Source organism: Schistocerca americana, chromosome 5, assembly GCF_021461395.2.
Source record: "Schistocerca americana isolate TAMUIC-IGC-003095 chromosome 5, iqSchAmer2.1, whole genome shotgun sequence".
NCBI lineage: Eukaryota > Metazoa > Arthropoda > Insecta > Orthoptera > Acrididae > Schistocerca > Schistocerca americana.
The window spans coordinates 181,207,732-181,232,838 of NC_060123.1; the positions used below are offsets into that span (position 1 = coordinate 181,207,732).

At 38.7% G+C, this 25,107-nt stretch overlaps 1 protein-coding gene across 1 annotated transcript in view; it reads right to left on the reverse strand.

The window, feature by feature from the left end:
- Positions 1-2,977: 2,977 nt before the first annotated feature.
- The window catches only part of LOC124616751 (tubulin beta chain), a 64,521-nt gene continuing 42,391 nt past the window's right edge, over positions 2,978-25,107 (reverse strand). Inside the window, exons 5-6 of the mRNA XM_047145121.1 lie at positions 18,711-18,963; positions 2,978-3,346 (exon numbers count right to left, since the gene is read on the reverse strand). Coding sequence (XP_047001077.1) covers positions 2,978-3,346; positions 18,711-18,963 — 622 coding nt within the window. The remainder of the gene's footprint in view (positions 3,347-18,710; positions 18,964-25,107) is intronic.

Consider the following 25,107-nt stretch of genomic DNA (forward strand, 5'->3'; position numbering starts at 1 on the left):
TCTCCACATAATGGGTCTACACCTAACAGCAGCAAGTACAGGGAACTGACAGAAAACAGATGGGGGGACTCTGTTTTAGCACTGAAATCTACCTGAGCCATTATGTTACATCACAAAGAGGAGCAAGTTGTTTTGTATACTCTATGCAGAGCAGTGTAAGTATATCATTGGGTCCATTAGCCTTCCCTCCATTGAGTGATTTTAGTTGATATTAAACAATGGAAACTCCATGTTGGAATATCAACAATATAAGGGAAAAGAAACATTGCTACTCAACAAGCTGCTGGCGATGGCAGCCATGTATGCATTAGGGGTGCTTGCTAAGTGAATGTGCGTGTGTTTCCTTCTCTGGAGAAGGCTTTGAGCAAAAGCTAAATGAGTAAGTCTTTTCATTTTGCCCATCTGCAAATCAGTGTGTCATCTTTATATTGAGTGACAATTTTACGTTTTTTGTTGTATTGTTGTTTAGGTGATATTGCACCCCATGGTCTCAGTATCTGTCATTCTGATGTTCACATGACAAGTGAAATGAGGAACCATAGTACAGTCTTCCTCAGTGAAACAGTTTCAGAAAATGGAATTTAGATGTTGCCCTTCCCACTCTACTCTCTTCCTCTGTTTTGGTGCCAGTATGATCACTGAGGGACTCTATAAATGGATTTGATTTAGTTACTGATTTAAGATATGATCAATACTTCTCAGCAGGAATTTCTGTTAGTTTTAGATATAATTTTACATTTGAATTCACTGAAAGCTATAAGTGTGGCTTTGCTTAACTTCATTTTTGCTACTTTTAAATCTGCAGTGAAGTTGTCTTTGTTTTCAGAGCAACTTTCTAATGTGACTGTTGAATAAAGCCAATCTTTATAATACCCCACGACTTTGCTCAGGACCTACTTGTCGATGAGTTGTATTGTACAATAATCCTGAGTTTCATCCACTTGTACTCATTACCAGTCTCAGACATGTTACAACCTGTATGTTTTTTGCCGTCCCTCTCCCACCTTTGTTACATACAATGCACTTAGCTCTTCACACTTATTAACTTGTGCATGATGTTTTAACAGTTATCTGTGTCTTGCATATTATCCTGTCTCCCCCATTTAAACTAAGGTTTTCAAACCTTGTCTGGTGCAGTCCCCAACAATTATCTTTCCTTCTCATCCCATCTGGTAAGTCTCCCCAGACCTGTAGTTCTGGATGACTTTTCTGAAATGTACTCCTTTTCCTAGGCCTCTCCAGTCCTTTTCCTTTGACCCTCTTCCTTCCCTTTCAACCTTCCTGCCAGAAGAAGAAGCCACTGGATCCAAGAGGTTGCATAAATATAACTTTCTTTTACGTGCATGTCCTGCCACTGCTTGGTGAGTAGATTTTTTGTCTATGCAACTATATTATAACAGCAAAATTTTTGTATTAACTGTACGTGCTCAGTTGTGTACCAATGTTATGCAATTATATTATAACAGCAAAATTTTTGTATTAGCTGTACGTGCTCAGTTGTGTACCAATGTTATGATAGGTATCACTTGACACAACACTATAAAGATCTTTTCTGTAGCATGTGAACTTGTTTGTCAACTAATTAAGTATGATTGCCTCTAATACGTCATCTGTCAGTTGTGATTTCATGACAACTGTGATGTGTTTGGCTGCATGGCCCCTCCCGCCGGAGGTTCGAGTCCTTCCTCGGGCATGGGTGTATGTGTTGTTCTTAGCATAAGTTTAAACTAACTTGTGCTAAGAACACACACATTCCTGCCTGAGGAAGGACTCGAACCTCTGCCGGGAGGGGCCACGCAGCCAAATACATCACAGTTGTCAAGAAATCACAACTGAGAGTTGACATATTATAGGCATTTATACTTTAATTAGTTGACAAACAAGTTCACATGCTACAGAAAAGTTTAAGTAATGTTTAAGTCTAGGGACTGATGGCCACAGAAGTTTGGTTTCTTAGGAACTCACACACATCTGAACATTTGATGTGTTTGGCAGACATTCTGATGATAGGCTATGCCTGAAATGCATAAATAAGTTTTAACCAGTGTACAACTGTTATTAACAGCCAAAGCTGTGATAAGAACATGCTCAGTATTACTATTTTGTTTTGTGCTGCAGTGTTCTGTGATCATGGAAAAGGGGTGGGGGGAGGGGTGGGGGAAGAGATATTCTGGTGCTGAATGGAAAGGATAAATGGGGCTGTCAGTATTACTCTCCTTTGTGGAAATGAACTGTGAGGACAAAAACTTTGGATTGCTGAAAACAATGAAAAATGATTTATTGACAAAATATAGGTAAAAACAAATTAAAAATCAAACTCTCTCATGCCAATACTTAGAATAGAAATAAGCCACTAAGTCTCTGTTGATCCATTGTGGATGTGTGTGACAGTGGCTGGTCAAATAATTAACATTTAATTTGCCAAACAGCCGTGCAATTTGAGCAGTTATTTTATTTTATTTTCACTACCAGTTTTGGCAGTTCAGTATGCCATCGTCAGGCCACATATGCACCTCTCAGAAATTATTGTTATAGGCATACTGAGGCCAGATGTTTTTGGATGTTGTGAATTTCCAGTTGGAGTCAAGTTATCAAAGGAAGCACTTGGGAACTCACAAAATCCAGAAGGCCCCAGTATGCCTATATCAATGATTTTTTAGAAGTGCCTATGGGGCCTGACGATGACATATTGAATTGCTGAATCTGGTAGTAAAAGTAAAATAACTGTTCAATTTGTTGTTTGGGGAATTCATTGTTAAATACACCGTTAATGCTCCAGGAAGATAGTTTGCATAATCAAGCTGTACTTTTCTGCCATAAACACATAAAATAAATGAATTGCTATGGCAAAAAGACTGTTGAGTATTTATTTATTCAGATCTTCAACAATAAGTTAACAGGTTTTAATTTGATTGAGTAACACTAAAAACTGTGAATTAATGGACATACATGAATAACTGTCATGAAAATTTGGAAATTATGCTTCTTCTCCTTCTCCTTCTTCCTCTTCATCAAATTCTCCCTCTTCTTCAGCTGTTGCTTCCTGGTACTGTTGATATTCACTAATTAAGTCATTCATGTTTGACTCAGCCTCCGTAAACTCCATCTCATCCATACCTTCACCAGTGTACCAATGAAGGAAAGCCTTGCGTTTGAACATTGTTGAAAACTGCTCACCTAAGCGTTTAAAGAGTTCTTGAATAGCTGTGGAATTCCCAATAAATGTTGCTGACATTTTAAGGCCACGAGGCGGTATGTCACACACTGCAGTCTTAACATTGTTTGGAATCCACTCAGCAAAATAACTGCTGTTCTTATTCTGGACATTCAGCATCTGTTCATCTACCTGTGAATCCCATCACATACATTATTTGTTTTTTAATCACATACAATATTAATACACACACACACACATAACAATTATGTCAAACATTAAGAACAGAGGATTTATATTATTTGCAGAGTGAATTTTCAGACATTCAAGCTGTCACCTGTTGCTAATATATATTGATAAACATGTATGAGGAATTGATCCATGGGAAATATAACATTCAAAACTTTTGGAATCTAAAGACCCATTATGCACACTGTGGGATATAATAAGTCCTAGAATCAACTAATATTTTCACACTGCTATTTTGCCGAAAGTCTCCAGACAACTCAATGAAGACATTTTGTGTGATCTGAGGGTATACAGCTACTTCTAGTGGTATACATGCTGCTGATTACAACAACAGACCTCTTTTTCTATCTGCATGACTAATGGAAAGATTTGACTGACTCTAATTGGAATATGATTGTAGAGGCCTGTGAGTTTTAATATCCTTTAGACAGATTTACTGGGAGTTATTTATACTCAGATCCATTATTAATTATGTATACTTAGACCTTTCCAAAGCTTTTGATTGTGCTTGCCATAGAACTCTAGAGAAACTGCACAGCTATGGCATTAGAGGAAAAGCTGCAGATATTATAAAAACCTTTGCTGGAAATGAACACCAATACACTGAAATAAAAAATAAATCTGGAAACACAAAGAAAAATGTCTAGTTTGACTTTCTGCAGGTAAAATATGGAGTATCTCAGGCTCAGTACTAGGACCTTTCCATTTTACCTTCTACCTATATAAATGATGTTTCCACTTGCAGTAAATTAAAAAGTGATTGTGTATGCTGATACAACTTTAATACTATGCAGCAACTCAGTAAATAATCTGGTAAAGAGAACCAATGAGAACGTACAAAAGGCAGAAAGGTATTCTGATTATCAACAGGGAGAAAATGACATGTACAAAATTTTAAACAAACAGAATGAACAGGTCAGAAGATTTTATTCTAAGCATTGGGAATGCAGGTGTTGGAGAAGTGGACTGTAATAGGTTTCTGGGACTAGAAGAGGACAAATTTCAGACATGGGGAAACAACACTCATAAGATATGTTCAAAAATAAGTGCAAATATAATCTTAATGAAGAAAAGCCCTATACAGCTGACACAAACCTTGCTAAAAATATACTATGAACTTATCTTTGCATAAATATTGTACTGTATACCAAAATGGGGAGAAGCAGCAGCAGTAGATGTACACATTCAGGGAATTTTAAAACTTCAAAGGAATGCCATCCAATGATGAGTAAAACCAATGCCACAGAATCATGCACAAACAATTTAAAACAATTTAAAATATTAACTGTACCAAGTTTGTACATAAATGGGACACTACTTTTTTTAAATGGTAAATTATACAACACCACTAAATGGAGATTTTCATGGTTGTAACACAAGAATTAGAGAAAATTTCAATGTCCATAGCAAAAGGCTGGAAATGACAGTCAGGGACCTAAAAATGCAGGAAGCTTATTTTATAAAGACTGCCACTTAGCATAAAGAGAATAAAGGAACCGAGCATCAACAAAAGCAAAAGGAAAGATCATCTCATCTGTGGCTGTTCATAGAAGGTGAAGCAATACTTGCAGATGAATTCACTGAACAAAGATAAATTCTTAATTGAGAACGGTGTTAAACACATTTTTCTCAATATGGAAACAGACTTCCTGAAGGAAGAAAAAAGAAGAGCAAGTGTAGAGCTAATACAAGAAAACAGAATGTAGAGATTAAGTGGAAAATTGTGTTCTTTAGTATATGTATTACCGAAAATGTGTTTTTAAAAAGTTTCCAGTATGCATAAATGTCTAAATATTTTCTGCATTGTGGCTTGCATATATGATTTTTAAAAATATTAGGAAATGATAGAGCACTACTCATTGGGTACAGAGAGTCACAGACAGGCACAACAAAAATACTGCTATACATTTAAGTTTTTGACCAAAAGGCCTTCTAAAGTAGTAAACACTCATACATTCACACAAGCACAACACACACACACAAGACCATTGGCTATGGCCACTGAGGCCAGACAATGTACAGCAACTGCACATGATGGGAGAATCAATTTATGGATGGTGAGGGTAAGGAGGAGGCTGTGGCAGGGAGGGTTGAGAGAGCACAGTAGGGTTGGGGGATAGTAAAGTGCTGCTTGTGGGAGCATACAGGGATAAGGTGGGAGAGAGTATGGAAGCTATGTGAAATCAGGAGGTTAGACAGAAGGATTGGTGGGGGGGAGTGTAAAATCAGAGAAGTAAAAAGACTGTGGTTGTGTTGGTGGAACAGAAGTCTGTGCAGTGCTGATATGGGAGTAGAAAATGGGACAGATCGACAAAAGTCAGTGTCCACTGAAGGTTGATGCCAGGGGATTATGGAAGTGTAGGATATATTGCAGGTAGAGCTCCTACCTGGATGATTCAGAAAAGTTGGTATTGTTAGGAAGGATTGACATGGAGTAGGCTGCAAAGCAGTCATTGAAATGAAGCATGTATTGTTGGGCGGCCTGTTCAGCAACTGGTTGTCCAGCTGTCTCTTGACCACATTTTATCAGTGGCCCCCCATATAGACAGACAGCGTGTTGATTGTTACGCTCACATGGAAAGCACCATAGAGGTTGCAGCTTTGTTTGTATACCACATGACTGCTTTCACAGTTAGCCCTGTGTTTCATAGGATTGCTTATTACCAGAGTGGAGCAACTGGTGGTGGAAGGACATATGGGACAGATCTTTCATCTACGTCTATTGCAGGAGTATGAGCCCCTTGTCTCATGCCTTCATTCAGCAGTGCCTGACATCTTTCAGTCACCCTCAGATGATGAATTTGACATAGTGTTATTCCAAAATGGCTCTATCCAGAGTGAAAGTAGCACTAAAAATACTGAGGCTACAACTGTGACCTAAGTCTACTGGTCTTGAAATGCTTGTCAAGTGAACAGCAACTATAACTACATAATTATATTCTTTGACTGAATTACTGAACATAAATAATTGAAATAACAATTAGACTGTATTTAAATCAAACAGGGACATAGGTGGATGCTGGGCACACATTCTCAACCTCCCACTTTTAACTGTACGTGAATTCTTTCCCCACAGCTACAGCTGTTCAACTTACTGGTCTAGTGTACCTTCAATTTACTGCCACTCAAATTAATCAGAATATTTGATAATGTTTCCTATGATGAAAGAATGCATTTGCAGTACACATATGATGGTGCACTGGCCCACTTCCATGTAGGTGTTCGCCGGCCGGTGTGGCCGTGCGGTTAAAGGCGCTTCAGTCTGCAACCATGTGACCGCTACGGTCGCAGGTTCGAATCCTGCCTCGGGCATGGATGTGTGTGATGTCCTTAGGTTAGTTAGGTTTAATTAGTTCTAAGTTCTAGGCGACTGATGACCTCAGAAGTTAAGTCGCATAGTACTCAGAGCCATTTGAACCATGTAGGTGTTCAAAAATATATAGTGCAAATCCTCAACACTGTGTATTAGTTGTGCTTTACCAACACTGGGGCCTCCCAGGTGCCCAGACTTGAACATCTACATCTACATAGTACTCCGCAAGCCACCTAACAGTGTGTGCCGGAAGGTACTTCGGGTAACACTAGTTGGTTCCCCTTTCTTGTTTCAATTGTGTATGGCACGTGGGGAGAATGATTGTTGCTAAGCCTTTATATTAGCTCCAATTTCTTGAATTTTCTCATCATGGTCACTTCACGAGATATATGTTGTCTGACTCTGCCAGGACAGTGTTCTCTCATAATTTCAATAGTAAATCTCTTCATGATGCACAATGCCTCTCTTCTAACATCTGCCTCTGGAGTTTTTTGAGCATCTTTCTAATGCCCTCATACCAACAAAATGATCCAAGGATGAAAGCTGTTCTTCATTGGATCTCTCTCTCTCTCTTCCCCCCCCCCTCTCCCTCTCCCCCCTCTCCCTCACCCTCTCCTTCTCCTTCTCCCTCTCCCTCTCCCTCTCCCTCTCCCTCTCCCTCTCCCCTCTCTTCTATTAGTCCTACCTGATAAAAGATCTCAGATATATGAACAATATTCAAGTAGTGGTGAAACAAGTGCCTTGTCAATCACTCCTTTCCTTTGCAAGTTACATTTCCTATGAATCTGGCATCTGCTTTTCTTAATATTTGCTTTACGTAATCTTTTAACTTAAGGTTGCTCAGGACAGTTACTCCTAGATATTTTATGGTAGATACTGTTACCAGCATTTTGTCATTAATGTAGTTGTGCAGTAGTGGATTTCTTCTTACATTATCTACGTTGAGGGTCAACTGCCAGAACCTGCTCCATTCATCAATTCTACACAGGCCATTCTGCAAATAGATACTATCTACTGGCATTGCTACTTTCTCATAGACAACCGCATCATCTGCGAACAGTGTTAAAGAGCTTCCAATGCTTTCTACGAGATCGTTCATATCCAATGCAAACAGTTAACAGTTCTGTTGCACTTCTTTTGGGTAATCCAGATATTATATTTACATCTCTATATTTTGTTCCATTAAGGGTGACATCTGCAAGGAAGTCTTGAATATAGTTGCAAATCTGGTCCAATACTCAGTAAGCTCATATTTTTTTCATTAAATGGCAGCACCAACCTGAGCACCATTGTCTGCAGTGCTATGGATCTCGTGGAGGAACAGAGTGAGCTGAGTTTTGCAAGATTTCTGTTTGCAGAATACTTGTTGATTTTCTTAGAGGGGATTTTTGTTCTCCAAAAATGTCATAAATCTTGAGCATAAAACATGTTCCATAATTCTACAGCAGATTGATGTTAACAATGTAGGCCTATAATTATGTGCATCTGTCCTTCAATCCTTCTTGAAAACAAGAATGACCTGCACTTTTTTTCAAGGCACCTTCCTTTGCTCCAGTGATCCACAGTAAACCGCTACTAGAAGGGGAGCAAATTCTTTCATATATTTTTTGCAGGATTTTACAGGTATCTCATCTGGTCCCAATGCCTTGCCACTACTAAGCAATTGAGTTGCTTTTCTGTTCTGCAATCAGTTATCTCAATATCTGCCATTTTGGCATTCACACAATGATTGAAAGGAAGGACCTTGTTACAATTTTCCACAGTAACACAATTTCAAAAGACTGAATTGAGTATTTTGGCCTTCTCTTTGCTATCTTTCATTTCTGTGCCTGTGTGGTCACTGAGTGAATGAATAGATGATTTTGAACCACTTACTGATTTTGCATAAGATCAAACCCTCTGAAGGTATTTACTCAGATTGGTTGACAAAATTTTACTTTCAAAGTCTTTGATGAAGCTCTCTTTCTTCACACAGCAGTTTTCCAACACAGCTATTAAACTGCAGTGGGTCTTTCCATATCTTAAGACCTTGCCTGGAACATACTCGTTGAAGGATTATTCAACAATGCTTTCAAATCTTTTTCGTTTATGCTTCACATCTTTGACCCTACTACTGAATATCTGATATTGACTACTCAGATACTCTGAAATTTGTATCCCATCACTCTTGCTAAGCAAAAATACCTTTCTCAACATTCCTTGCAAAACTAGTAGTCGTGGTTGCTAACACAGCTTTATGATCACTGATACCTTCCTCTATGTTAATTGATTTGATGTGGTCAGGTCTGTTTGTTGCTAGGGGATCTATTACATTAACTTCACGAGTTAGTTTTCTAAATATCTGCTTGAAGTAACTTTTGAACAATGCATTCAGAATAATATCACATGAATCCCTGTCTCTGGCACCAATTTTGATGGCATTGCTCTCCCAGTCTAAACCTGGCAAGTTGAAGCCACCCCTACTACAATGACATACTCAGGAAAATTATTAACAATATTCTGCAAGTTCTCTCTGAAGCACTATACCACTTGAACTATCAGATTTTTCTTTCTTTCGTTCTTTTGTGTCAGAATGTTTAAAAGCTTTGATACATTACAGTTCTGCTGATAATGTTGCTGAACACTGGGAACACATTTATAAAGCATTTTAAATGGCACACTCCCTACAGTGTAGCAACAGATTGAAATTTGAGCTTTCCTCTGTCAGCGTGATAATGTTTCTCTCTTCAGTGCAAGACTGGCAGTCTGACTAAAGAGGCCAGAAAAGTGGCCAGACACACAGTCATGTGCGCCTGAGGCAGGTCTGCTGGTGTGAATATGTGTGAGTTTTCCATTTTTCTGAAGAAAGATTGCCCAAAACCTAAGTGTATACAAGTCTTTTTGTTGTTCCTGTCTGTAACTCAATGCTCTAATTTTTACAGTGAGTAGCAGTCTAAGTTTTTCATAACTGTTGATATACCAACCTGGATTTTCCATTGTTTAAAAAGCAGTAACCCTATTTATGAGGATGTGTACACTGTACATACTGAACCCCTATTCTGTTCAAGTTGAATTTGTCTTCAAATATCTTGTCAGTTGCAAAGCAGATTTACAAAATCAGTGATCAGGTCAAATTTCCAATCACACAAGGTGTACTCCAGGGCTCAGTTCTAGGTCCTTTCCTTCTCCTTCTGTTCACAAATAATGTAGAACCAACTCTCAGCTCCCAGTTTGCAAGCTATGCAGACGATTTCTACTGTTATTTGTTGGCAAACAAAACAGTGAGTTTACATTGGCTGCAACTGAGGGACTAGATCAAATAATTACTGAGTTCTGCAATCAAGGTTTGATGGTTAATATCAGTAAATCTCAGTTATTGCCATTTAAATTTGTAAATTCACACCAAACGTCTGTCAATAATATACATGGAGTTAAAACAACAGACACCGATAAAGGTAGATTTCTAGGTATACAGGTTGATGCGAAATTTGTGCACTTGGGTTTCACAGCACGACTCCTCACATGCCAGTGATAAAAAAATGTCTGTCACAAAATTTCGTCTGGCGAGTACATCTGGCAGAAAAAGGACGTTAAAGAGTGGTAATCAGGTAACACTGTGACCACATGTATGGTAACTCACTCTGTCAGCACACATTGTCTGTGTTTTTTAGTTGGTTCAGTGGATAGATTTTTGAGTTAGAAAAGCATGCAGGGGCTCGATGGTTCGATCCTGGGTTGGGAAAGGTGTTTTTTATTTGGTAAATGTAGTCCAGGTGGTATGGTACCAGGCATCTGAATCGTCAAGATCGATGGCAGTGGGTCCTCTAGAAAACATTTGCACTTACATACTACAAACATAGATGTGAAACATTTGTAAGCTTTGAAAGAAGCCCTTTCCACATCGTCGGCATGAATTTATTCCCATTACTTCATCTGCTAGATGCGAAACCTGTTTGCTTTGTACCCTCCTCCAATGATCCCATAGATTAGTACCAGCTATTATTCTTGCCTCGTTTGTTAGGGCCTTCATTACCAGCAGGACTAGCAATGTGCTTTGCAAATAATGTCCAGATTTGGTTACTATTTGTATGTATCACCATGGTCCTACTAATTATGCATTTCAAATACTGAATCTGGTAACTGCATGCTGTTTAGTACATATCTCAATGCATTATTATTATTATTCAAATGGTTCAAATGGCTCTAAGCACTATGGGACTTAGCATCTGAGGTCATCAGTCCCCTAAAATTAGAACTACTTAAACCTAACTAACCTATGGACACCACACACATCCTTGCCCGAGGCAGGATTCGAATCTGCGACTGTAGCAGCAGTGTGGTTCCAGACTGAAGTGCCTAGAACTGCTTGGCCATTGCGGCCTGCCAGTATTATTATTATCATCATTATTATTATTATTATTATTATTATTGTTATTATTATTATTATTATTATTATTCTATCGCTGGGATTGTGAAAACATCACATCTATTACCATTAGGGAAACAGTGTAATTCGAAACCGAACATTTCACAATTAATGGTGTCGAGATGAATCATGCAGAACAATATCTGTCAGAGGGGTAATACGTGTTAGCTGGAACAGTGTGCAGGACTGAGGGTGTGTTTATACTGTATGCGCTGTCCACCAGACGCTCATGACAACTCCAATGTACATGCGTACACGTATCGAATTTTCTCATTGTAAACCTCTAAACCAATGTGGCAGACACATGGCATACACAAATGATGAATATGTGGATATGCTTCTGGTCCTTGGTGCATCTGAAAACTGGGCTGTTGTTGCCACTTGTGAATATGCTGTTAGATATCCTTGTTGACTCCATCCAGATAAAAATGTGTTTCATCGTCTGGAGCTGCATCTTCGGGTGTCAGGTTCTCTCCTTCCACTGTCATGTGGCAGAGGTCATCCATGGGCTCGCCATACTCCAGCTACTGAGGAAGCTATTCTGGAGGTCATACACAAAGAACCTCAGCAAAGTACACGTAAAGTAGCAAGGCAGCTGCGAGTCTCGCAACACAAGGTTGTTAACGTGGTGCACAAGTATGGTTGCACCCCTATCATTATGCTGTCATGCAACACATGCTTCTTGCAGATTACCATCAGCAGATGCGATTCTGTGAATGGTTCCAACAACGACAGGAAGGCAACAATGACTTCGTGAACACCATAATATCATCGTATGAATCAGCATTTGCTCGTGAAGATGTCTTCAATATGCACAATGTCCACCATCGGTGAGGGTAACCCACACGTCACCCGCAACCATGGATATCAAGCTCTTGGTATCAATGTCTGGGCCAGAATATTGGGTGACAAGTGTTTGGGCCCCTACATGTTGCCTGACTGGTTGACTGCATGGAGGTATCATGCATTCCTCTCAAACTATCTGCCTGATGTGCTGGAAGATGTTCCACTACATGTTCGGCAGAGGATATGGTTCCAACATGATGGTGCACCTCCACACTCTGGAATTAATGCGTGACAGTATTTGGACAGAACATTTCCAGGGTAATGGCTCAAATGAGGAGGTCCAGTTGTATGAGCACTGTGGTCACCTGACCTGAATCCCCTGGATTTTTTCCTGTGGGGATACCTAAAGGAGCATGTGTACTCTACCCTTTCAACGAATGTGGAAGAACTGGTAGTGCATGTGTATGCTACTCTTGTTACTGTTGACACAGCTTTGCTGTGAAGGGTCCAGAGCTGTATGATCCGAAGGGTTGCACAACGTTTAGACGTGTAGCGAGGTCGCTTTGAGCATCTGTTGTTCTGAGGACAACATATCCTGTTGTGAAGGTCATGTGGTCATTAACCCACTAGCGCCGGAATTAATTTTTTTGTGATTTTTAAAAAAAATTTGCGTTATTATGTCTGTAAAAGACATAAATTACACAACAGAGTTGTTTCGACAAAAGTCATTACCGCCATTAGTGAGATATTTGGCGTTGCTATATGGCAACGCTAGGCGCTTTCACTGCCTAAATTTATATGGATTACAACTTTAACTAAAATAAGTTGATTATTGAAATTTCTTATTACATATACAAGTTTTGTGCAAATTTATTATTCAGTCTTCATCATACATCTGATACTTTATAACACAGTACAATTCATAATCAAAAGTAAAATCTTGAACTCAGCATTATTTTACATGAAATGGAATAAAACAGTCAATACACAATCCCACATTACACTTTGAACACATTGTTCTCACAATAGATTTACAGTCCTTGTGTGCATATCTTTTCTTCTTCTTTCCTTCTGTGTGCTGGATGAGGTGGTCAGTCTTATCAAACCTAATTGAATCTGATTTGCAGCTGTCTGAACATGCCCTTGATGCAGATGGTCTCCCGGTTCCTTTTGGTAAAGCTTGGTTTCTTTGCAATTACACTGTTGCTACTTCTCTCTTGAAATCAAGCTGAGAAATAGTTTGGTTTCTAGCTTTATTATACAAAAACCAACTGTTTTGTATGGCGACATCTAAAATCCATGTAAAGAGACACCAGTACCATTTCTTGCCTCTTATTGCAATGCGATAGCATGCTAGATTCTGATCCATCTGATCAATACCTCCCATATATGTATTATATTTGGCTACCAGGTTTGGTCTGGGAATCATTACATTTCACTTTTTTAGTTGCGAGAATCTCTTGACTTGGCCAATTTCTTGTGCACCACATGAAGAAGAGATCATTGTGACAAGTAAGTTGTCCAGCCACCACACTTACAACAATATCACCATTATAAAAAAGTCTCCAGCACCTCAGCAAGTGAGAAACCTCTTCTAAAACAAGAAAGAGAAAATTCATCCTTTTACTGAGTACAAACGCCTAGTGTTGCCATATGGCAACACCAATGTTCAAATGGCCTAAATGAACGTAATTTATTTCGCAGCAAGCAGTAACCTCCAAAGAATATATATTTGAGTATTTAAAGCACAACCATACTAAAAAACAAATTATATATTGTAAGTTACTGTGTAAAACATACTTACTCGAACTTATACTCCATTTTTCTTCGTCATTCAGCAAACAACGACTTCCAACACTGCTTACACCGCAGAATTTAAATGTATTGTTAAAACCATTGCATTGTAGTGATCTTTACAGTCTTGCGGAACGGAATCCAGTGCTACCAACACTCTCGCTTCATTGATGTCGTGGAATCAACGATTTTAAAAAAGTGTTACAAACGTTGCCATATGGCAACGCACGGCGCTAATGGGTTAATATGGACACTATTATTGTCACTGGTTGGAAATGTGTGATATCTGAGCATTCATATTAGATGTAGTATAAATGACAGGTAGATGTTGTGTTATTGTACTGTGCTATCATCTTTAGCATCTCCAAATCGATATTGTTTTTGTAGTTAGTCTGTCCTATGATAGGTCATTTGTTTTAACTGCCTATTTCTTATTTGTCTAACCATGTATTTGTTATATTCAGCGTTACGAAATATTGTGAATTTAGGATACATGTAATCTAAGAAATACCGTATATTACAGAATGAAATTAGCAAATAAAAAAAAGAGCGCCCTAAGCCAGGATCGAATCCTCCACCCCCTGCATGCTAACTCAAAATGCTATTGACTGCACAGACTGTGCTACTCCAGCAACATCTGCTGACAGCAGTAGTTACCATACATGTGATTACAGTGTTGCCCGACTGCCACTATTTAACATCCTTTTTCTGCCCGATGTACTCGCTGGATGAAATTTTGTAGCAGACATTTTTTTATAGCTGGCATGTGAGGAATCATGCTGTGAAGCCCGAGTGTACAAATTTCGCTTCACCCTGTATACCTAGATGAAAACCGTATCAGTTTTACATGTAATAAAATCAGTAGTTCACAACATCTAATTAGACAGTTGTCAGAAGTAGTCTCTGATCAGACATTAAAAACACTTTATTACGGGTCAGTTTTTGTACTGATTAATTATTAGATAGAGATATGAGGCTGTGCTGATAGCATACATATGAAAAGAAGCAGGAAAGAGCAACCAGATTTATCTTTGGACTGGGATATAGAGACTGCCACAGGGCAATCTCTGTACATCATAGATACCTCACAGTTTACTCATTGAATCTAAACAAATTAATATTACCTTTTTTTGTGACACACAAAACAATGAAGTCTTCCAATATGTATGTCTACAATACGAGAAAGAAAGATTGCTGTACATGGTATGCTACATATATACAAGAAACTGCCATGCTCTATAAGGTGTCACAAAGCGAATACGCTCAACTTCAAACTGAAAAAAAAAATCGCTTTTTAATAAGTGCTTATACTCTTTGAATGAATATTAATATCAACCTAAAGTGATTTTTTTTGTATTTTGCTCTGTAAAATCATAATATCTGTAAAAATTATGATCTAATACCCAATTTTGTGTCTCCCACAAGCCCAACGCCTCGTCCAAGTCGTGAGAGATGGGCAACTGTATGAAGTAGGGGATTGCCTGTAGGAGCGAGGTACAGTGGAGACTGTGTAAGCTACGATAGGCCCAGCAAGCCAGTAGTGGATTACGAGTTCTGCTTTCAAAAATAGAACGGGCCTCAGAAAGGATGGATTTAATTGACGACAAACTGGCTACAAACAAGACTAAGATTGCAACATTAAATATACATACATAGACCGTAAAGGTGGAAGAGCTGATAAACATGATGGAAAGAAGGAAGTTAGACCTATTGGGGTTAGCTAAAACAAGATGGAAAGGAGAAGGAAGGAGAGAATTGAGGAGAGGCTACCGACTGTACTGGAGTGGAAATGAGGAGAGAAGGAGAAATGAAGTTGGAATAGTAGTAAGAGATGAATTAAAGAAGAAGTGAAGAGAATAAGTGATAGGATGATGAAGACCAAAATATCAATCAAGGAGATGACCATAGAGGTAATACAAGTGTTTGCGCCACAGGTGGGTTGCACTTCTGAGGGGAAGCAAGAGTTTGAAGAGGAAATGCAGAAGCAGATGGGAACGAAGAAGACGATAATAATGGGAGACTTAAACACACACGTTAGAAGAGAAAGACAAGGCTGCGGAAGTGTGCTTGGACCAGAGGGTTGGGGCTACCGAAATGAGGAAGGTGAAAGACTATTGGAGTTCTGTCAAAGGAATGGCTTGCTGGTTGGGAACTCTTGGTTCAGGAAAAGACAGAGCCACAAGATTACCTGGTACAGTTAAGACTTAAACAGAAAGTTGACAGTTGACTACTTCCTGTACAACAGTGAGATGAATAGGAACATCATTGACATTAAGGGAGGCCTTGGATAGTGACCACCGTTTGCTGGTAATGAACCTGAGAGGGACTAAGGATAATAAAGGGACAGAAAACCAGGAAAGACATATAAAGGTATGGAAGTTGAAGGAGGAAGAATGCCAGCTACATACCTACAAATAGTAAAGAAAAGCATTCCAAAGGATGAACCAAAAATGATAGAAGAGGAATGGGGTGGATTCAAGGGAACATTAGTAAGTTCAACGGAAGCAATATGTTGGAGGAGAAGCAACAAAAAGAGATGGAAAGAAACACCCTGATGGAATGATAAAACAAAGGATATAGTACAGAAGAAGAATAGAGCCTTTATGGTATGGTTCTGGAAGAGAACGGCAGAGACAAGAGAAGAATATTAGGCAAGCAAGAAAGAAGCAAAAAGAGTGGTGGTGGAGGAAAGAAGAAAGTGGATGGAACAGTAGATCAGAATGAAGGAGGAGGAAGTGAAGGTTCAATAAAGGTGTTATATGGGATGATTAAAAGTAAGAGGAAGAACTGTACGACAGATTATGCTCAAATGGTGAACAAAAGTGGACAAGATGTAGAGAATAAGGAGGAACTCAAGAATATGTGGAAGGAGTATTTTGAAGAGCTCCTGAACCCAAAATGAAGACCTGGATGAGGAGGAACAAGCTGAGGAGAAAATAGAGGAGGAACAGTAAATTGAAAAAGACCTTACATGGGGAGAAGTGGAAGAGGCATTGGGCAAGATGAAGGGAGAAAAGTCACCAGTTCTGGATGAGCTAAGTGTAGAGATGGTAAGAGCAGCAGGAGAGGTGGGGATACAATGGCTATATCGAGTAATGAAAATTGTGTGGAGACAGAAGCTGATCCCAGAAGACTGGAAGAAGGGAATAATTGTCCTGATCTTTAAGAAGGGAAGTAGAAAAGAGTGCAAGAATTATCGGGGGATAACATTGATGAGACGTTGTGCAAAGATTTTTGAGAAAATTTTTGGAAGCACGAATTCAGGCAAAATTAGAAGGAAGAATGAGAGAAGAGCAACTTGGCTTCAGAACAGGGAGGTCCACGGTGGATCTAATTTTTGCTGTAAGACAACTGCAGGAACAGCAACATAAATATGGAATAGATCTACTAATGACCTTCCTGGACAATGAAAAGTGTATGATAGTGTATGTAGAAGCAAAGTGTGGAAGCCTTGGAGAACAGGGGAGTAGCAAAACATTACTTGGAGGATAAGGGAAATGTGCCATGGAAGTGTGAGCTGTGTGAAAGCAGGAGGAGAGAGATCAGCTTCGAGTGAACAGAAGAATGGCTTGAGACAGGGAAGTGCACTTTCACCATTACTCTTCATTGTAGTGATGGATGATATAATGAGTACAGTAGCACAAGTAATTGGTGAAAGGAATATGAAAGCTATGGTGTCTACAGATGATCTGATGATGTGGGGGAATAAGGAGAAGAAATTACAAGAGCAGTTGGACATATCGGAATGAACAGTACAAGAATATGGGATGAAATTTAGTATAAGTAAGAGTGAGATGATTATCACAACAAGAAAAAAGGAGAGAGAAACAATGGTATTAACAATTGGTGAGGAACGATTGAGGAGTAGCGAGTTTCAAGTACCTAGGAAGCCTGATACAGGAAGATGGAAAAAAACAACAGAGAAATAAATGAGCAGGGGAGAAAAGAAGAAGCATTTTGGAAGAGTGTCAGAAGCCTGTTATGGAGCAAGGATGTACCCCAAATCAGTAAAAAGGCTATATACCAGTCATAATATGTCCCAATCCTGACATATGCATCAGAAACCTTGGTTATGAAAGGAAGAGAGAAAAGCAAAGTACAAGATAGTGAGATAAAATTCTTGAGAAACTGTACTGGAGTGACAAGGATAGACAGGTTAAGAAATGATAGGATCAGAGAGTTAATGAAGGTGGAACCATTATAGGAGAGGACAGGGAAATCAAGGCTGAAATGGTATGGACATGTTAAGAGGATGGATGAGGATACCCAGGAGGATACAAGAGATGAAACTGGAAGGAAAGGGACCAAGAGGAAGACCAAGAGACAGATGGCTGAAAGGAGTAGAGGAATGCATCCAGAAGAAAGCAGAAGACTGGACCAATGTGAAGATGGAGAGATGGTGGCAAGACAGAAGATGTTGGAGAGGCCTATGTCCCATACAGACCTGGCCAGAGGCTGGAAACTGTCCAAGATGATGATGATGATGACCCAATTTTGTGTCCTTATTAAGTATTCTATTATTTGTATTGTGTATATGTAATCACTTAGACAAATATAAACTGTATTTACTCTTTGTTCACACAAAACTTGTAAAAAATTGCCAAGGTATTTGCGAAAGTTGTCAGTTGGTGGTTCCATGCAAAAAACGCTACAAATAAAATAAATTAGTCAATAACTCAAATCTGTGAAAGACGGAAAATGTACCATTATGAAAGTTACAAACTCAACTCAGTTTATCTAATTTTCACAGCATTTTTAAGCTGCAAAATGCAGTACAGTAAATACTATATTTTCTACAGTACTCACATATTAAAAATCTTAAAGTTAACAAAAAACATGCTGTTAATCTTGGAATAAGCAGATAGCATTCCACAAGTGACAGATACCTTGCTGTTGACCAACTGTTAGAGAAAAATACTACACACACACACACACACACACACACACACACACACACACACACATGCTGCAGTAAGACTGAGTTATTTCTTTAAACAAATAAACTTCACCTCTTTCATAGACATACGCCCTCTGAAAATGGCTGCCACAGTGAGATATCGGCCATGTCTGGGGTCACAAGCTGTCATCATATTTTTTGCATCAAACATCTGCTGTGTGAGTTCTGGTACAGTTAAAGCTCTGTACTGCTGAGACCCACGTGACGTCAAAGGAGCAAATCCGGGCATGAAAAAATGTAAGCGAGGAAATGGTACCATATTTACTGCAAGCTTGCGAAGATCAGCATTTAACTGACCTGGGAACCTGGAATTTCAGAATACAAAAACTTACATTTGTTATTTTAAAGATAATTTTTATTCTTACAAATATAAAAAACTATATTACATTATAAGATAGTAAATGAAACAGAAGTTATTCAAAGCATGTTATCTATATGCAGTTGTTTGACCTCTATTCTTTTATTTGTTTTGTAAACATTCTCCCTTGTAGACTAACTGTGTGTTTTGCAGTGTCCCACTAAGGAACTGAAGTCTGCCACCTGCTAACTACGACTGAGCCTAAACCCTCCCTCTGGAACATCTATGTTTCTCTGTTTTGTGAAGTGCACAGTTTTATATTTTTGGGCATTTAAACCAAGCTTCCAATCTTCATAGCACTTCAAATTCTTATCAAGATGTGGCTGAGCATTGGTGCAGATTTTCTTCAGACAGATCTTCATTATAGATAGTTTTATCACATGCAAAAAGTCTGGGAATGCTAGTAATATCATCTGCCACATTCCTAACATACAGCATGGACAGCAAAGATCCCAAAAAACTTCCCTGGAGCACATCTGAAGATACTTCATCTGTCAATTACTCCCCATCCAAAATAACATGCATTAGAAAGAAATCCTCAATCCAGTCATCAATGTCGTTTGATTTCTCATATGATCTTACTTTTGTTAATAAGCATTAGTGTGGTTCTGTGTAACAAGATTTTTCAGAAGTCAGAAATATGCCATTTACTTTACTGACTTGGTCCATAAAGTATGTCATGTGAGACAAGAGGGAGTTGGCTTTTACATGAGATACCTCATTACATTTGAGATCGGTAAATGTTCTAAGATTCTACAACAGATGTATATCACTAATATTGCACTGTAATTTTGTGAACAATTTCGGTAAATCTTGTAGATCTTTGTTTTCTTCCAACCACTGGGTGCAGGGCTCTATGATGTAATTATGGTTGAATTATCTTGATGAAAAAATTTGAGAAATCAGAGCTAATACAGAGGCCTACCTACAATCATTCTTCCCATGCACCATTTGCAATTGAAACAGTTAAGAGGGGATCAGGTAATGGTACCAGAAGTACCCTCTGCACACAGTGTCAGTTGGCTTGTGGAGTACTGATGTGGTTGTAGGTAAAAGAAGTGCTAAAATAACTCCAAATTCTGTATAGAATCTAACAAGTATTCCAGAGTTCTAGAACCTTGCTCATTTTTAATTTATCAGAGCCAATGACCATAATATCTATATCATTCTTCTTTGCAATGGTGTGAAATCTACATCACTCAACTTTGCAATGGTGCAGGAACTGATCTGAGAGTACTCTTACATTCTGCTTCGTAAAGACACATTTGAAGATGAAGTTTGGCATTTGTGCTTTTGATTTGCTACCCTCAATTCCTGTGCTATACACATGGTTCTCAACACTCTTTAATGTTACAAACAGCTTTTACATATGATCAGAATTTCTTTAGTTTCAGTATGGATATTTTGATTAGAATTTGCTACAGTAGTCATTGAAGGCTTCACGCATAACCCTCTTTGCAACCAACTGCATTTCCTTCAGCATCTGCTTATCTGTTGTCATGTTTTACACCCAAGGTGCAGTACTCAGTGCTTCTTTAGAAGTTTCTATACTGTGACAGTATGGCATCATATAAGGTTCCACCCATTATGACCTGTTAGACTATTCAGTTCTTGGTTAACTATTCATCTAAACTTGAGCCACCATTCCTGCACATTCTCCTGCCCTGAACCAAACACTTGAAGTTTCTTCTTGAGACCTGATTCTACTTCCTGTTTATCTAATTTACAGAACAGATAAATGTTTCTCCCTGTTTTACTTGCTCATACTTTGGGAATCATTGTTGCTTCATCTACATTATAGTCATTGATACTAGTTTCAGTGTGGACATCCTCAAAAAAGTCAGATCTTTTTTTACATTATATCTGTGGGCATTCCAGCTGTGAATGGTTGCAGGGAGAGGCAGAACACCAATAAATGCAATTAACACACACTATATTACTAAACAGGATGTACAATCAAATGTGTTTGCATGACACGGTTCTTCACAACAAGCTGAACTAATTAAAGATATTCTTCCTGCTGCAGGCTAAACTTGCTGCTGCGGAGTCTAGTAATCTAATATTTTACACCATCAATTGTATGGTCCCTGCAGAGTACCCCCAGCACCCTTACCCTCCAGAGTGCAGAGCACTGATAGGAGGTGGTCACCAAAGGTACCTGTGGTTGCCGTGGCTGGCTGAGTTCACAACAAGACCAGACAGTTTCTCGGTGAGAAGAAAACAAGTTGCGCTAGTGTCCCTTTTCCCTTCTTAGTATGGGTGATAATGACTAAGGCAGGATAGGCATCACTGAACTATGGGGATGAGTGTATGGCTGTGTATCAGGAGGAAAGGAGTTTGGAAGTAACATGATCATCGGTGGTTGATAGTGCCAACTGTCAAAACTTGAAGCCCATGAGAAATACTGGCTGTGGAGTGTAGAAAAAAAAACACACTGTACACATCTTATGAGTGCCAGCAGCTGTGCTTGGCAGGGAGCAAGTAACTATTTCAGACAAGTTTAATAATTCTTAGCTACATGTTTAAATGCATGCAAGCTCTTGACAGCACACAATAAATTTAAGACCTTTAGTGGGTACCTTTTCAGTGACATACTGATTTCCCATGGGTCCTGCATGGAGCTGAGTGTTTACGAAATATGGCAGGCAAGATGACTGTGTGATGTCACAAATTCTTTGCACAGCCCTTATTTCTTGTAGGCCCCACCAAAACTTTCTTCCTGAGAAATAATGGTGGCGTGGTGCTGTGAAGTGATGGCCCATGTGGATGCCTCCATTTGAAATGCATTGCAGAATGTTTGGACATGATGTCCAATGTGAATTGGCCTTAATACATTTAACTGCAAATGAATGCTCAATAAATGAACAATGCAATATATTACACATTTTAACAGTAAAAGAAAAATCGGTTAGCTAGAATAAATTTTGCAGGAATGAATGATGAATGAAACAAAAGTTAACTATCTTCATCACTTTTGCTGTTGGCTGAGGTTTTGCTGCTGCTGTTGCAATCCTCTACTTGGATCTGCAATATTTTTATTGCTATGTCAAGACAGTGAGCTCTTTCAGCACAACTGTTTTCAGGTTTGTGTGCATGACTCACTGAACTCTCCAGACACTTTGGAGAAACCGGAGCACAGTGATACAACTGTAAAGTATCATTTACCTTAAAATTCATGTTTTCCTTTGCTATCTTCTTCTTATCAAATGCCCTTATAGCTTCAGTGTTGATGAAATCGCAGTTTGCCACAGGCAATCACACAGCTTTGATTTCCTTGTTGACAGTGCAATACACTCTTCAAAAGGTATTCTTGTGACCTAAAGGGCAGCTGCACATATTCCAGTAGAACAGTTTCTGTCAGTTCCTCAAATGATGTGCCATTAGATGGAAGCACTGCATTATTGCTTTCCATCCATTCATTAATAGCATCCTGTCTCTGATTCGTAGGTGGATTTCATGATACTGTTATTAGATTTGTCATTGTGTGATACAGAGCTTGATCTAAAACCATCACAAATCTGTTTGGTAATTTTAAGAGAATGCTTCTAATCCATTCTTTGTAGTGTTTGGCTTTCATCTCAGAATGACTATGTGCACCTTTTTCTTCCCCGATAAAACATAAGCCAGCATTAAGCATGAACCCATCTTCTTTCCCAGTGTGGCACATAAACTAATCAGTTGTTGGATGAGTGAGGTCTTGTCTAATGATGACAGAAAAACTGTGATCATGCATAGTAGCGAGATGAGGTTTTTCTAAAGCTTTTGATTACACCTGGGAGTGGGTCTGGTGGTCGACATATACCCACCATTGATACTGAGTCTCACCTAAACAATCTTGGATGTAGCTTCAATTTCTGTCTTGATGGATTTGACTTACTTACATATTGTGAAGAACACAACCACCTCAGTTTCCCATTATCCTTTCGATATACTGTATACTTTGAATTACCTTATGTGCCATATGTGTATTTGTTCATTGACTTGAACTGTGGTTGGTCTTTGGAAACAGTTGAAACAGAGCCTAACAAGAAGTTTGCGAGTCTGTTTAGTCTTCATCAAATACTCCTTCTCGAGTGCATCATACATATGATGAGTGACAATAATAGTAGAAGAAAAAGATGAAGAAATTTAAATCCAACAATAATCAAGGCTAGAAAATTACTCTACTTGCACAAATTTTGTATAGGTCTACTTAAATGGAAGACGGAGTTTGGCAATGACCTGAACCATTTCTTGTTTGTCATGTACTGGTAATAGAACAGTGTCGCTGGATCTCATGATTTCAATTTCGAGAAGCTTCATAACTGAATTAATAGCCAAAAGCTCAACAGACAATTTCATTAATGTCTGTATGGGTTCGCAAGCCGAAGATGTATTTCTGACACTGGGGCTAAAATGGTCCCTAGACTGTCAACAACATCGGGCAGCAATATCATGCAATATATTGACAGCATGCTACAAATAGCAAATCTATATTGTGGAATATTAGTGTCAGATTATGGACGCACAAATGTGGCAGCTTCGGACCCCAGCTGTTACGTGGCTCTTGGGCTGGTTTTGCGATCGTGTAATGTAAAGAGGAAGCATAGATGTGTTTGGGATTTGTACAATACGAGGTGAAGATTGATGCATGGAAATCTACTAAGTGACTCGAGGATCACTGAGCCAAATGATTATTGGAACTTTGAGGTTCGGTTCTCGCTAATTTGCTTTGTACTTTTGGAAATGCTTGCACATATAGTTCTGATTATACCTGAGTAATATTTATTTATTTAGATACAGTTTTAAAAACAAGAATTAACACATTTTTATGTAAACAGAACTAAAAAAGTTCATGGCATCGAAGTAACATACCGTTGGCTCCAGTGGCTCATCAGTACCAGCTCCACTTTTCGACACACAAGTAGTTCTTTTAAGTTCTTTCTCATAATGTGTCCACAATGATTTTAGATTCTTAGCTAAACGAAGCTTATCTCCTTCTGAGTAGATTAATTTCCACAACTGATCATATTGCTTTGTTTTCTTTTAGTGATTACTATACTCATTTCATTTAACACTAGAACGGCGGAGTTTCTGACAATCCTAAAATGGCAGAAAGGATCATTTTGATCCCACATAAAATATTTTCATATTTGAACTAAACAAGCACTTTGTTTTAGTGTTTGTTAATCCATATCTTTTTTGTAGTAATCACAATTATAATAATTAATAATTACTTAAATTTCAACAACATAATACCTTACAAATTTATTGTTGCTTATGCCAACAAGTTTCCTATACTGTAGATTTTCATCTATCGCCTATTTGTGTGTGTAATCTCCTAGACACATTTAGTATATGTCATTCATATTACTCTCATATGTGTCCTACACATGGCTTTTTATTATTTTTCACTCATGTCACTGGAATCTGCAAGATGCACATAGTACAGATGATTTCTGTTTTATGCGCACATTACCTTTGTGGCATATTACACAGTTTTACCTGGTCTTGTTGCCTTTGCGGGGATTCATTTGGCACTTTCTCCGCTTTTCTAGCTGATTTCAGTCCCGTATCCTCTTGCTTTGCCTGATGTTCTTGCCCTTTTGTTTGCTTGAGTTCATTGCCCAGTGGAAGTATGAACTACTTCCTTTTCATTTTCTTGTTCATTACGATGTTGTAGATGATCCATGCATTTATTGTTGCCATGTCCGAGATGTTGTAGAAGACATGCAATGGCCATTTCCTGCATACAACCTTTGTAGTATATTTATGAGTCATGTCATCAATCACGTCAATCTCATATTTTGTTGCATTGTAGAATGTTATGGTTTCAGGTTTATTCTTTGGTTTTTTGCTTATTGCTACTCTAGCAGGCAATGTACTCAGAAGAACAACATTTTTATTCTTCTTTCCTTGGTATACAGTCGTGGTGCAATCCATGTTGCCACTATGGTGCAGAATGGTGGTCAGCGGGAGGTGGCAAGGGGAGGGGGGGGGGGGAGCTATGGGAGCTATAGCGCCCCCCCCCCCCCCCCCCAATGAAAATCATATTACACTCGACAAAATGACTTCAGAAATCAGCGAATATATTACTCCAACAGGTTCAATC